Raw genomic sequence first — 14057 nt, 5'->3', positions numbered from 1 at the left:
GAGAGAGTCTATTAGAAATAATGAAATCCGCTTACTGTAAAATGTCCACTAGGTTAATAAAACTCAAATAAATTACAGAGGACATGACCTAAATGTGCATGTTTATGTATCCAGCAGGAGGCAACTGATAAATGGCATCAGAAATATGGGGGTGACAGAACATGATGACAGCCTCTAATCTTTGAAGATCCAACATGGATGATTGTTTTGAGGTTCCCAGGCATGTACGAGCAGGCAGCAGAGGGATGAGCATATCCCTCGGATCAGGCCAGAAACATTCTCCGGGTCCAACCTGTCACTCACATCTTCTGATGTGGGTGGATGCTCTGTTTTGGTGCTTCTGTAACTTAGAACAGATTTTGATACAGTAGATCACAGCATCCTTCTGAAAGGCTTAGGTTGGGGGGGTGGGGGGTCTCTAAGAGGGCTTTAGACCGGTTCTCCTCCACCTGTCTGTCAGATAGAAGTTCTTCCGTGTTGCTTGGTCCCTACATGTTTGAAACTGCTCTTCTCTGGTGTGCCTCAGGGTTCTGTCTTGGGTCCTATAACAGGCTGCAACCATTTAGTCATTTCGACTATTTTTGGAGATGGCGCAGCTAAATTTTATAACTAGGAGCGCACTTATTTTTACAGACTAATGAACGCACACATTTTTGCCCAAAGAATGTCACAATTGATAAGATGACAGACATTGTTTTGGATATAGTTATGACTTGCACAGCTCCAGTGCGTGGCAGAGGACAGACAAACTTACTTTGCTTTACTTTCATTTTACTGTATTGTACCTTTAAAAAGCAAAGTTAAAAATTGATTTACAATAAAACTTGATGAAAGTTTGCCAGAATTCTGACACATTATCACAGTTTGATCCTTGAAAATCATAATACCTTTAGGAGTAACCCATAACACTTGACTGCACACTTTACTATTAGAGATGATGATTCACACTTATACCACTGCAATTCCCCTTTCACCTGCCTCAGAAAGTCATCCTTGGACCGTGGTCAAGAACACTATACAGCAAGGCTGTTGACCAGGTCCAGCAGGATAACTCACATCACAACCATCTATATTTTGACATTTATTTATTTATTTATTATACTATATTCATCCCGTTGAGAAAGACATTTTTCAAGATTCATTTTAAAGTTCTGGTTTTCAAATATAGAGCCCTGCATGGTCAGGCACGTGTATATATCTCTAACTTGCTCCATCCTTGTATCACCAGTAGGTCACTTGGGTCTTCTGACCAGGGCTTACTGGTTGTCCCACGCACTAACTGAAAACAAAAACGTGATTGTGTTGTGGTCTTTTGTTGCTTATGTTTCAATGTTTGTTAAAAAAATAATGCTTTTGGAGAACGTTGTGACCTTGCTCTCTGAAAGATGCTACACTAAATAAAGTTGTCCAGAGAGTCACAGCACACCCGTTCTGACTGTATACTGGACTGCTTTTGGCCAGCAGTTCTCAGTTCAATAAGTGCTGGTCATGACTATGGCAATAGTTAAAGTATTCTCAAGGGGTCCATGGGGTTATGAGAGCTGAAAACATGCAGGTTGAAACACTCTTGGGAACGTACAACATTATCTCATTTCCATTGATAATACTGAACAAAAGAAGCCAGCACTGAAAAGAAATTTCCCCAGCAGAGATGCAGTTTTAATATTCGCGGGGCGTACGGTATAGGTCGAGCACTCGCTGGCGTTGAAATAAACCTTTGTAGCTCTGCTGATTAATGCATTATAGTGGAAGGCAAGAGCAGCCATGAACTTGAATTCATTTTCTGACTGTAATGCAAAGCAAAATGAAACACCCTCTAGGGTTATAAAGAGCATAATAAAATAAATATTTCCTCTGCTTGTTCCACAAGCTCTACTCAGCTGGTAGGTCTTCAGAGACATACATACATTTACATAGTCTGTAATCTTCCAAAGTTAACTGATCAAAACAATACTGCAAATAAGAAATGCTATGTAACAGTGTGTTCTTATTATCCTAAACAAGATCAAAGTTAGACTAAGTATAATAAAGGTGAGACCTTAATTAAATTATAATTTGATTTTTCTCAGCATTTTGCAAAACATCCATATGACATCTGGTCACATGTTAAGGCTTTCAAAGTAGAGCTTTGAGCAGAATGCTAACGTCAGCATGCTAACAAGCTCACAATAAGACACTAGAGGAAAAGTCTGTCGGATTCATCCTCTTGAAACAATGAATGTCTGTACCAAATGTCATGGCAAACCTTACAGTATTTGCTGAGATATTTCAGTCTGGAACAAAGTGGTGGATTCACTGACAGACTGCAATACGTAAATATAAAAAAGTATGATGAAAAAAACGTGCAGCTCAAAATATGTTTTTGCAAAGATTTGCATATTGAGTAAACCCCAGTAGCAATGTAACAGAAAGCAGAAACAACAGCATATTTAATAGTATATGTCTCCATGTTCCATAAACAACAATATAGTTCCTTTGGCCATTGGAATAGTTTGATCAAAAACACCGACAATCACAGTCCATGCAAACAAAGTCAGTGGTGCAGACAAGCACTGTCTGACATTAAGACCAAGGTTCAGCTTCACAGCCCTGCTAAGAACACTAAAGGACAACTTGCACTCACATCCCTGTGGAAACATGAATGTGAAGTAGCTGCGCATGTTAGTCTCTCTCACTGCCTGACACCTCACAAGTGCAGTGACCGTTTCACCTCAAGACTGCTGTGCCTCTCCATTATTTAAATCTCTCTACGCTACACTTCAGTCCAGAGAGCTAGGTATCGGGTCATTCCAGTGTACACATCGCTTTCTTTTTCTGAATGAAACAGCCTCACAAATATACACATGAACTAAACTGGTTCTATATTCTTAAAGGAATAGTTCAACATTTTTACGAAATTTGCAGAGAGTTTGAAAGATCAATTACACCCTCATGTCTGTGAATTACTACCAGAGCTACAATAGGTTGTGTTTGAAATCACGATTAGGTTTGGATCGTATCACTGATCAGAGTCACGGATCGGTTCAAAGATCGGATCAGCACAAAAGAAAAAAGGGAGCAAATATAACTTTTTTGCCACCTATACCAATTTCTGATCATTGATGATCCATATTGGCAGATCCAGATCCTTTTGTTGTTTTGAATACAGCTGGTCTACAAGGCTCCAGACTATTGTTTTTGCCCAACGTCCATTATAATCATTTCAACCGCACTCTGAAGTCAGTTTAACCATCAAAAATTCTAAATGTTAGCTTTTAGTTTGTTATAGTCATTTATAGTGTTTTTTTTCTTCATAAAACAAAAGATTGTATTTTTATTCATTAAAACAAATCTTGTCATTCATAGTTTTAATGATGTATTATAAGCTGCTTAGAGCTAGCTACCTTTGCCCAATACTAATTTGTACTGAACAGAACCTGAATGCATCATAATGTAAGTGAACATAACTTTAATTTGTTGGCCGTTAGCGGTGCTGCTAACCTCACTAGCTCTTCTCCTGTCAATTTAAACACGGATTACATTATCAGATTGGCGACTAAATGGCGATGACCTGATAGCATATTTTACTGAATATTGACGGATAATGATCATCAATAAAACTTTATTTCACACTGTGATGGTTGACATTAAACCGTAATTAATCCGCGGTTCACATGCGTGCCGAACCGTGAGGGGGGGATCCGTACAGATCACGAATCGACAGTGGTCCGTTACACCACTACTATTAACGGTATGGTACACTGCATTTACCCTCTGCCATTTAATTTGATTGTAAAATGTACTTTATAATGGTCACATTTCACAGATTCAAAAATGACAGCTCTAGTTGAGCTCCAGTCTTGTGATAATCACCTGAGACTGAGACTCCTGGATGTGAATAAACATGGCTCTTGTTTTAACATTTATGTTTGTGTATGGATGAAACAAAAGAGATGCAACATATTACAAGTTAATTTAGCGTTGTTGGTATGGTATGTGGATTTTTGAACAGCGGACAGAACCAAGCAAAATGTTTCCCCCTGCTTCTAGTCTTAATGGTAAGCTAAGGTAATTGCCTCTTGGTTCTATCTTCTCATGTAATGCTCGGCTTGAGAGGGAACAAATTGTACAAAAGCAAAGAAAATCAAGAAGATGATGTTCTGGTATGGCTGGTAAGAGCCTCATTGGAGTTGCAGAGGTTACAATATAATTAACTGTAAATTAAACACATTTAGAAGTATGTAGAGACATTTGTTGTGTGTACTGTATATACTTGCACTTCAATGTAGCAATCTCAAAGATTTTCATTGAATTAAATGTCTGTTAAGTCACTGTCTATCGCCAAAGGAGGTAAGACAATGGTGATTGAGCCTATGGCCCACTGATGAAATACTCTACACTGCAGACCATCTCTGTCTTGTTTCCCAGCAGGGCAAACAAGGTATTAATGCCCTCTAACTGTCTATGTCTTTCTGTCTCTCTCTAAACACATAATCCATCACAGTCACAAACAGCAGCAGACTGCAGGTAGTCTGGTCTTTCTTCTGCCTCAGAGTGATACGGGGTAAACCTGCCACAGCATTAACGCAGCACACTTGACTGGCTAAAAAACTACAAGATAAGGTAGAAGAGTAGGATTTCCTCCAAACATGGACACCGTGGATTTTCTCATTCCACAGAGAAAAATATAGCAATTTATCTTTGATGTGGAGTTTACAAGGAAAGTTTGGGGAATTTCATATTCAACACATTTTTTCTCCCCACAATGGTGCACACGTTTTTTTCCCACTCAAAAGCATTCAGTCTCCAACCATCAAAACATTGCACTCAGTGTCATATGCTGACTGTGTCAAAACCAAAATCCTATCTCGCATTTTTTATTTATAACTCATATCTGTCTCTAATACTTCAGTATAACAGAAATCTCACGAGTGTTGCTGACACTTTTTAATATATTAAAATACTGACAGACCATTCAAATTAGAAGAAAATGTATTTCAATATTTTATAACAATTATTTTAGAACTGCAACTAAAGATTATTATTGTTATTTGATGAATCAATTCATCCTTCCATCTATAAAATGGCATAAAACAATAAAACATGCCCATCAAAACATAAGGGAATAGAAATCCCACATCATTTTACGAAGCTAACTGGCTGGCTCTAAATACGCTATGTAATGGACAGATATGAGAGTGGTATCAATATTCTTATCTAACTCTGTGCAAGGAAGCGAATGAACATAATAAAAAAAGCTAAATCCTCTGTCAACTGACTAGTTGAGTAACTAACTTATCCCGTTAGCACTAAATTTGTTAGTAGAGTAAAATCCTAAACTGCCCAGATGGTAGGACTAGCCCCTAGACCTTGTTTTTATCATTCAAGATCAAAGTCTTGAATAAGTCAGCAAAGAAAAACAAGTCTGTAACGCACATGCTTAAACGGTTTGGAGAAGTGATTTGGAGAAACTCCAGCTATTACGAATCACGATGCAGAGCATGGCCTCCCACAGTTGGCTGGTGGGTTGGTGCAGGATTGCCAGGCCTGAAAGCATCCAGCCGGTGTATTAGTCACCTGCCTGTCAGTGATGGGTCTAAGCCAGAAATGGAGAAGCTTGACTGTCAGCACTGAACATTACATGCTACAGTCACAAAAACTACACCAGATACTACCGTTTAGACCCCTCTTCAGACAGGAAGCAGTGGCCACTGACTGACATCTCTGTATTCTAGCAGGCACACACTATTCTGGTAAATTACTCATGCTTTTTAAAGAGAGGTAAGAGGATTTAACTATTTTACAGTGCACACTGTGTGACCAATTTCTGCTCACACCTCCAATGATGGGATCTTTCCTTTGATCCACAAGAGCAGAAATGATTCAGATCCCTTTCTCTGTTGTAACATCACACAAAGGCAAAGACAGGGAGGGGGAGGGGAATAGAAATGTGAAGGGATGCAGAAATGTGTAGCAGGCAAACAAGGTGATAAAACTAAAGGGAGCGAGACAAGTGAGATGCAGTGAGAGGGGAGGGGTACAACCATGATGTGGTGAAGCAGTAGAAATAAGATGAGATTATTTATGGCATTAAGAGAGCATGAAATAGAATCAGGAAGGGGCTTGTTTGTGCTGCACCCAAATCCTGATCTTTAAAGGACAAAAAGACTGAAAGATATGCAGTCAGAGAGAGATCATCTTCAGTCACAAGTAAACCACATTGCCCCTCTATCTCTCTTTGTAGTTCAAAGGAGGGGAATAGTATGATTTATGTTATACATCGCAAATGCAGGCTTGGGGATTGTGGGCTACAACATGCACTACATGACAGTCAATTAAAGGTTTTCTGACTATATTGTGACAGAAAAATGACTCTCTGGAAATGTTGGAGAGAAATGGAGAGAAACATTTCACCACTCAGATGTAAAGCAACAGAGCAAGATCAGGGCAAGATCGTGTTTTCTGGTTATTTATCAAAAGTAAAAAGCCTTCACTTTTACTCCAAACTAATTTAACATTACAATTTCTAATGACTTTTCTGACAAAAGCACTCTTTAATAACTAAATAAAAGGCTCTTAAGCTAGTTGAGAGTAGATCCTATGTCTGCAAAGCAGAGACGAAGTTGAACAGACTTCCTCAGAGACATGTCTGATGAAAACACACATGCTTAAGCAATATGTATGATTCAAAATAGGCTATTATTTTCATTTGATTTGACCATTTGACAGGACTTTACAAAACGTTTTTTTATCAGGTGAACAAACAACTTCAGCGGCCACTTTCCATACAGCTTCACTGTCTTAATTGTCAATTTTGTACTGAGTTTTAAATATGAATGGTATATGATTTACAGCAGCAGCCGGTGTAGGGAGGAGATTAATATAATATCTGAACTGTCAGTGAGCAAAAACAATAATGCATATATTTACACATTATACAGATAATGAATTTAAAAATGACTTAATGGTCTTTGGTCGATTTCACTTGTTAATTGGCACAGGATTCCTTGAGGAATTTGAGGGAGTATGAGGGCGTAGCAAAAATAATTGCTCACACCCATCGAAATAACGTTTTTACTTATATATACACAGTATATATATATATATGAAATGTCTAAACATTCAAACAAAAAGAAAGCCAAACCAAACCATGAAAGAAGTTATGTCTGCTCGTAGAAGAGAAACATCTGATAAATCATGTAGAAAGGAGAATTTAGGACCACATTGCATACATTGCCAGCTTATTTGCTGTTTTCACCCATGATAAATTAAAAGAGGTGTAACATCAGATTGGTGGGCTAAAGCTACACGGTAAACCCTATTCTGAATTAGTAACACAGTTCAACGATTTTTCATCTGTGCGAGCACTGAGAAGAAAAGTGTAAACTGCTAAGACTTGTCGCTGACTTTGCTCCTGTAGTTTCCAGCCCAGCGGCTGTGAAAACATACAACACTGGAGCTGTGACCCAGGGATTTTAACACAACCTGAACTTGCCACAACTTTGAAACTGTGGTCACAGAGATTTACCGTTTCTACGGCTGCTAAAGTGTGACCAGTCACAAGGTTGTTTTTAAGACATTTTTAGTCACATTTTATCAATAAACTGAGATGACAACTTGAGGTCTATTTATAGGCTTAGAGATACTGTATATATTAAATCAATGATTCATTTTAATAAGTAAGTAATTAATGATTGTTCTGCATGCGTTTGCTACAGCATAGCAGGTTATCAAATACAGCAGGAAAAAATGTCTTATGCGGTGTCATGATTTGTATTCTGGTGTAGTGTGTAAACTATACAGTATGTGGTGATTGTAACAGAAAATAAACAAAGTGTCTGTTTCAGTGTGTACATATGTGTCCCGTACGACATCACATCTCCCTCATTGCTTTGTTCAGAGTTGTCTGATTAGCAGCTAAGTGTGGGCGTTCAAAGGACACTCACCACAAGAGAGAGCGGCCTCTTCCATGACACCACTCCAATCAGTCCAGAGAGCAGCACCTGGGAGAGAAGACCCAAAAACAGATGGTGTAAGAGGTGATTGATACCGACAAGTATGTGAAAAAACAAAGATGGATATGTCTGAAGAGAAATTCCTATCAATGATGATAACAATGCAATCAACAAGATAATTACTGAGCTCTTGGAAATGATTTTGATGATGCAAGAAAAGCAGGTGATATTAAAGATTTCAAATCTTTTGTGCTAGCAGCTCGGGATGCTAACGTCGGTCCACCAGTTTGGTCTAAACCGATTGCCATTAAAGTTTGTATAGACATTCAGCATTCCCAGAAAATGTGCGCTACTGACTTTGGTGATTCCCTGATTTTTCATCTAGCACCAGCATCTGGTCAAAATTTTGCTTTGCCCAACATTATACCATTCCCATCACCCTTAGCTGAACTTTGTCTTTACTGCTAATTAGCAAAGGTCAGCATGCTAACACAATAAACTAAGATTGTTGTTCAAAACTTGAACACTTCTGCATGTTAGCATTGTAAGCATTTGGTATGCTACGTTAGCATTTAGCTCAAAGCAATGCTAAAGTACAGCCTTCGAACAGCTACTACAATGGCTGTAGACTCTTAAGCCTGATTTGTATTTCTGTGGAAAAAGCTTGATTTGTGGAGCTTGTAGACGACCGCAGAGATGCACAAATCCTAAAGAATGTGACTACGCGCCAGTCAACGCAGAACTTTGATTGGAGATCAGAGCCATTACAACAACCTCATCATCAAAGTCTTCTATATTTTCTTTCCAACCATGAAGTTGTGTTGGGCCAAACTTATATGCAACTATTGTATCCCGCCTATCAAATAATTTAAAGACCATCTGACGAAGGATTTAAAAACCGTGGGACCAAATCGAAAAACAGAAATGACATGCCACGCACAATTCGCCGCAGTACTATGCATGGCTGGAGTGCGCAAGAGGGTTCCCACACAGAACGCATAGGCACACAGCCGTAGGAGAATAAATTAGGCACTAGACTTGTTTATCTTTCTCTAAGGATGACAGCAGACAGTACAGTTGAAACATCTGAACTATTGAAGAAAATGTAAACTCCCTTCCCATCACCTCAACTCCCTTTTTTGTAAAAGTAAACAAAGGCACATGGCAAAATTAATACCCAACTGTCTGTTGTAAACATCCACAGTTTAACCAACTTCCTGGCTTTGACATACTATAATCTCTGTAGATGAGCGTGTACAAGGTTGAAGGTGAACAAAAAGTTAATGAGGGATTATCACTAACATTTCAGGTGCCCTCACTTTCTGTTTTACTTCCAAATGAAGTGTTTTGCAGAATCTGTTGGCTTGTTCATAGCCTGTGTGATCATCTGAGTTTCTTGCTCCCTCCGACCTCACCTTTGTGCTGTGACCATGTTCTCATTTACTTTTGGTAAGTTCAATGTTATTAATGCAACTAAAATTAAAACTACTTTTGCTTTTTGCATCTATTTAAAGTCCTTCAGTTACCTGTCCTACGATACAAACAGTCTGTCAACATGGGATTCAGTTCTTCAGTGGTTTCTTTGGTAAATACATTTGAAAGATCATCTTCTACAAGATACGTTGAATAATACACAGATCAGGTGGGAGCTGTTGCTCCTGTTTAATTCTGTGCCGATCTGCTGCCAGTTATGTCACCCATTTCTCAGTGTGAATGTGAATTATCCTTGTCAACTGCTCATTATGTACTCACAGGCTCACTTAAAGCTGAGTTCACACTATAAGTCTTTTGAAGTGTAGTGTGGCATCAGATCGCTGTGCTGTTCATACAACACAACTTGCTGTTTTGTAATTTGGAGTCTTTAAGTGGTCGATGTTTTCACACTAAGTGACGTTGTAGTCGGCACATATGTTAACATAATAGCCTGTTTCCGCACAACTTTACTACCTCCCCTATGTAGATCAATCCCTGTGTTATGTGTTATGTTTATTCATCCAAACACCCTAGGGGCAACAACAACTTTAGTCTTTGTTGCAAAGCAACACATACAGTAAAGTTCCTATTGTTACGAACAACCCCTCAACCTGTGTCTTGCGCTCTCATTATCTCACCGTCAGACCCCCTACAGGTCCAGATATTTATCATGCTAGATGTCAGGACTGTGTCTGTGATGCATCAGCGGACCACTTGGCTCTCGTCTTTGTACAGTTGCCGATTTGCGAGCGCCGAGCCAACGTGGATTTGCCCCCGATCTGAGGCTTTTGTCGGAGAGCTCAAAAAAATTGTTGGAATGTGAAAAAAAAAATCAGAGCTAAAGAACGCAGTGAGCTCTTCTAGGACTGTAATGTGTCTAAGTGCCATGTTTCTTCTTTTCACAGTTGGTTAGCTATTCTAAAGTGTCTCAAGCTTCTTACAAGTGTGACTCACACCTCACACAACTTGATACACCATACAGGAAACTGTGTACGTACTTCTCATTTCATTTGACTGATGTCTGGGGCTACAAATGATCATATAGGCTGCTAAAAGTACACTGTTTAGTTCCAGTGTTAACTTCATGGAATTCTGTGTTTATTTACTTACTGACATATATCATTTGTTTGTGACACATCACAGCTCAGACTAATAGGCTCCTTTAGCCACAATCTGAACAGGAAGATGGGTTCAGGACTCACCTCCCATATGACTTGTTAGTTACAGGAAGCTTTATTCATTTAGGAAGTCTCACTGAGATCAATAGTTCTGTTACGAGATAGACTTGAAAACAATCTCCATTTACACAAGACATCACAACAGGACAATGCAGTCACACAAAGCAATCATCTCACAAACACACACACACGTTAAAACAGTCACAAATATCAGTTCATTAAAACCCTGAGAGGAATTCATGTCTCTAACTTCAGTTTGTTTTGCAATTCATCTCAGTCGAACGATGGAAATCCAGTTCAGAGTTGGTATGACGAACTTTTATAGCTAACATGTCCAGTGACCTGGGCCCCCCCGTTCCTCGTACGTGGTTCAACTAAGATCGATCAAATGTCCTATTAGCCAGCTTAAATAAATAAATAAAAATCAAAGGCTGATCCACGCTCAAACAATCTCGTTAATTCGAACCAGACTTCAGTTATCAGGATAATTGCGCGTGCCCGTCCTACTTCAAAAGGCGGAAGCGTCGATCACCGAAACCATGATTTTCTAACAGTACAATGGCAAATAAAGTCAAAGAAAGAGCCTCTTTTTTCTCGGATGACGAGCAGGAGATGATCATGAACGCATATGATGAATTCAAGACCATAATCATGGTAAAATCTAACACCGCCACCGCTGCGAGGGCTAGACAAGAAGCATGGCAAAATATCGCAGACAAGTTAAATGCGTAAGTGTTGGGAAAATGTATAGGCTAATTTTAAGTGCCTCATCACCCCAATCAATCAGATTATATATCTTTAAATGTGCCTGCTGGCAGTATGCTTCATGGAATGCATCATCGAATGAGTAATAATGATCTCAACTCTTTCAGAATAAGTAGATAAAAACAAGCCCAAAGAGTATCTAATTGATATGAATTAATAGATACTTATGAGGATATATGTTCTGTATGCACTTATGTATCATGTACTATATGTATATACATGTAGGTGTAGATTACCATATAGAAGTAGGTGTGTGTGCGAATCTGTGTATGGGCGGATCAGTATGTATGTATGCATGTATTATTCATAATCAGAAATTCAATCAATTGAAGCAGTGAAAAGAAATTGTGTGTGATTCTCTCTATTCTTATCATGAGTCCACCTTAATCCTTTTCTACAATAATGGTATGCTATGGTGTAATAATACTATAATAATAATAATAATATATATATATAATAATAATAATAACACTGTCATATAATTATGAGTGCTTTCAACTCCCATGTAGTTGCAACCCAGCCATCAAGAAAACATGGGAGCAAGTAAAAACTGAGCACAAAAACATTATTCAGAATGGTGAGTCAATACAATATGTGCCATGGTAATGTATTGAACAGCTTGTCAGTGTCATATCCTTCATATTTTAGCAAACAAAAAGAGGGCTGATGGAGTCAAGACGGGGGGGAGGACCTAAGACTCCAGATTTTACTTCTGCTGAGGAGCTGGCACTCCAGCACAATAGGGGTAGGCCCATAATGGAGGGCATAGCTGGGGGCAGCTCCTCTGGAGAGGTGGGCAGTACTGGGAGGAGGCCTTATCTCAAAGGTAGGTGCACTTCATTCTATGAGTTTCCTTCATAATTAGTCATTTGGTTAACCATCGTCACATTTTGCAGTGGCTGGACCTTCAGTCATATTGCTGCAGCCACCACCCGTAGTGTTGGTTGGAGGAGAGGAGCCCACTGATGTAAATTGATATTGCTGCATCATTGTGTAATGATTCTATACATGTTCATTGTGTGTGTCTTTTAAAACCAAAGACAATTTTCCAAAGTTCCTAATAATTCCTAATTCGTTTGGGCCAGAGGGCGATTTGATGGGGATCTGCATGCAGTCCACTGCGCCAATGACATTGGGAAACTCTGCATAATGATAAGCTCCGTAATGAATAGTGATAGGAATGCATTTTCATTAAATGGTGAAATATTGAATAACTCAATTACCTGCAATTCCATAAAAGCCCTCTTTTATTGCATTTACTCGGACATGGCCAGGGAATGTAATGAACACATCCACAAGTTTCTTAAGCGCCAAATAAACTTTGCAAACAGCACGGCATGCAACGGCTTTCCCGATGTTCTCCGCATCGCCGACGCTGTACAAAAATGAACCACTCGCAAAAAAGCGCAAGGCTATGCATCCAGTCTGTGAGACGGTCAATGCTCGGCTGCGGCGTGTGGTGTTCGCAATGTATGGCTCGAGAAGGTCTTGTAAATAAATGATTCCTTTTCGGCAGAATCGATAGCGCTCGTATAGGAAGTCATCATGATGTGATAACGGATCTTGGCAATCTCGAAGAACTCTCTCCCTATAAAACGCTAATCTAACTAATATCGCTCCTTCATCAATGGGATCTCTGAGGAAGCGAGCTGACATTTTTTTCCGGGGGAGTGGCAAGCTTATCCAGCTAACTTAAGTTCAAGTTTATGAATGTGTTGCTATGGTGATTTTGCCAAACTTGCTTTGTGGAACCGAAAAGCCTGACTTATCCTGAAAATGATCTGGCTAACTCAGTTAGCCAGGCACGAGGAACGGGGCCCTGGTGTCATGTTGGTTACTTTCTATCTAACCAAATCCTTAAGTTTGTTCAATTGTACAATGTATCGATTAAATTTTCATTGACAGCATGCAGTAGGAGTAAAGACAGCAAAGCTTTGTGCTCTGGTGAAAAGCTAGGTAAAGGCATTGAGGAATAATGTACAGAAAAAAATGTCCATGATTGCGACAGCAGCTGTACATTATACCCGTTTTCTATGAGATATTTCCAATCATCTATCACAGTGGGCTGCAGCCTCTCCTTGCACACATTGGGCTAAATGTTTACTGTAAGAATACCTAATCCATAGATATAAAAGAATATTAAAAGTATACTGTGAGAGCAACATCCTTCAAGAATTACTGTTCGTTTAACATCATGTCCTCTCAAGAAAATTGACATGCAAAAAACAACTATGAAAAAGCCCTGTAGCAGCCGTAGTGATACAGGAAGGCAGCAAAGGAGGAAGTCAGGTGACGTTACTATAGAGTGACAAAGTCCACATAAAAGAGTCAACGTGGGTTTCTTTCGACCATGACGACAATCATCCACTAACCTCAACCAAGAGGTTGTTATGACCATGATGACAAGAGATCCCTTACTAAGTGGTTATTTTAAACAAAACTGATGTTTTTTCCAACATTACCTAAGTACTTATTTCAACCCAAACCCTGATTTCCCCCTCAACCTATAACCAAGTCCTTTCTTGTTCCTTATTGAAGTGATTTGTAACGGTTTTGGGAGCCACAGACAGACAGTGCTGTCCTGCTGATGAGGGCGTCAGATCAGAAAACACTCCCATGAGTCCATCTAGATGGCATGGACAAACGGTGTATTTTGTCGTTTAAGTTGGAGGACTTCTTGTGTTATTACCATCAGGCTGTCTTTCAG

At 39.3% G+C, this 14057-nt stretch overlaps 1 protein-coding gene across 2 annotated transcripts in view; it reads right to left on the bottom strand.

Moving 5' to 3' along the window:
* The window catches only part of fam189a1 (family with sequence similarity 189 member A1), an 85701-nt gene that overhangs the window by 38161 nt on the left and 33483 nt on the right, over positions 1–14057 (bottom strand). For both annotated transcript variants that reach the window (XM_068731148.1, XM_068731149.1), the window contains exon 2: positions 7926–7982. In XM_068731148.1, coding sequence (XP_068587249.1) covers positions 7926–7982 — 57 coding nt within the window. The remainder of the gene's footprint in view (positions 1–7925; positions 7983–14057) is intronic.

The sequence above is a fragment of the Cebidichthys violaceus genome, unplaced genomic scaffold (assembly GCF_023349555.1).
Source record: "Cebidichthys violaceus isolate CVI_PGR_0920_01 unplaced genomic scaffold, fCebVio1.0.p SCAF_5, whole genome shotgun sequence".
NCBI lineage: Eukaryota > Metazoa > Chordata > Actinopteri > Perciformes > Stichaeidae > Cebidichthys > Cebidichthys violaceus.
Note: the sequence above shows the minus strand (reverse complement) of the source record. Positions and strands in the feature narration are given on the sequence as shown.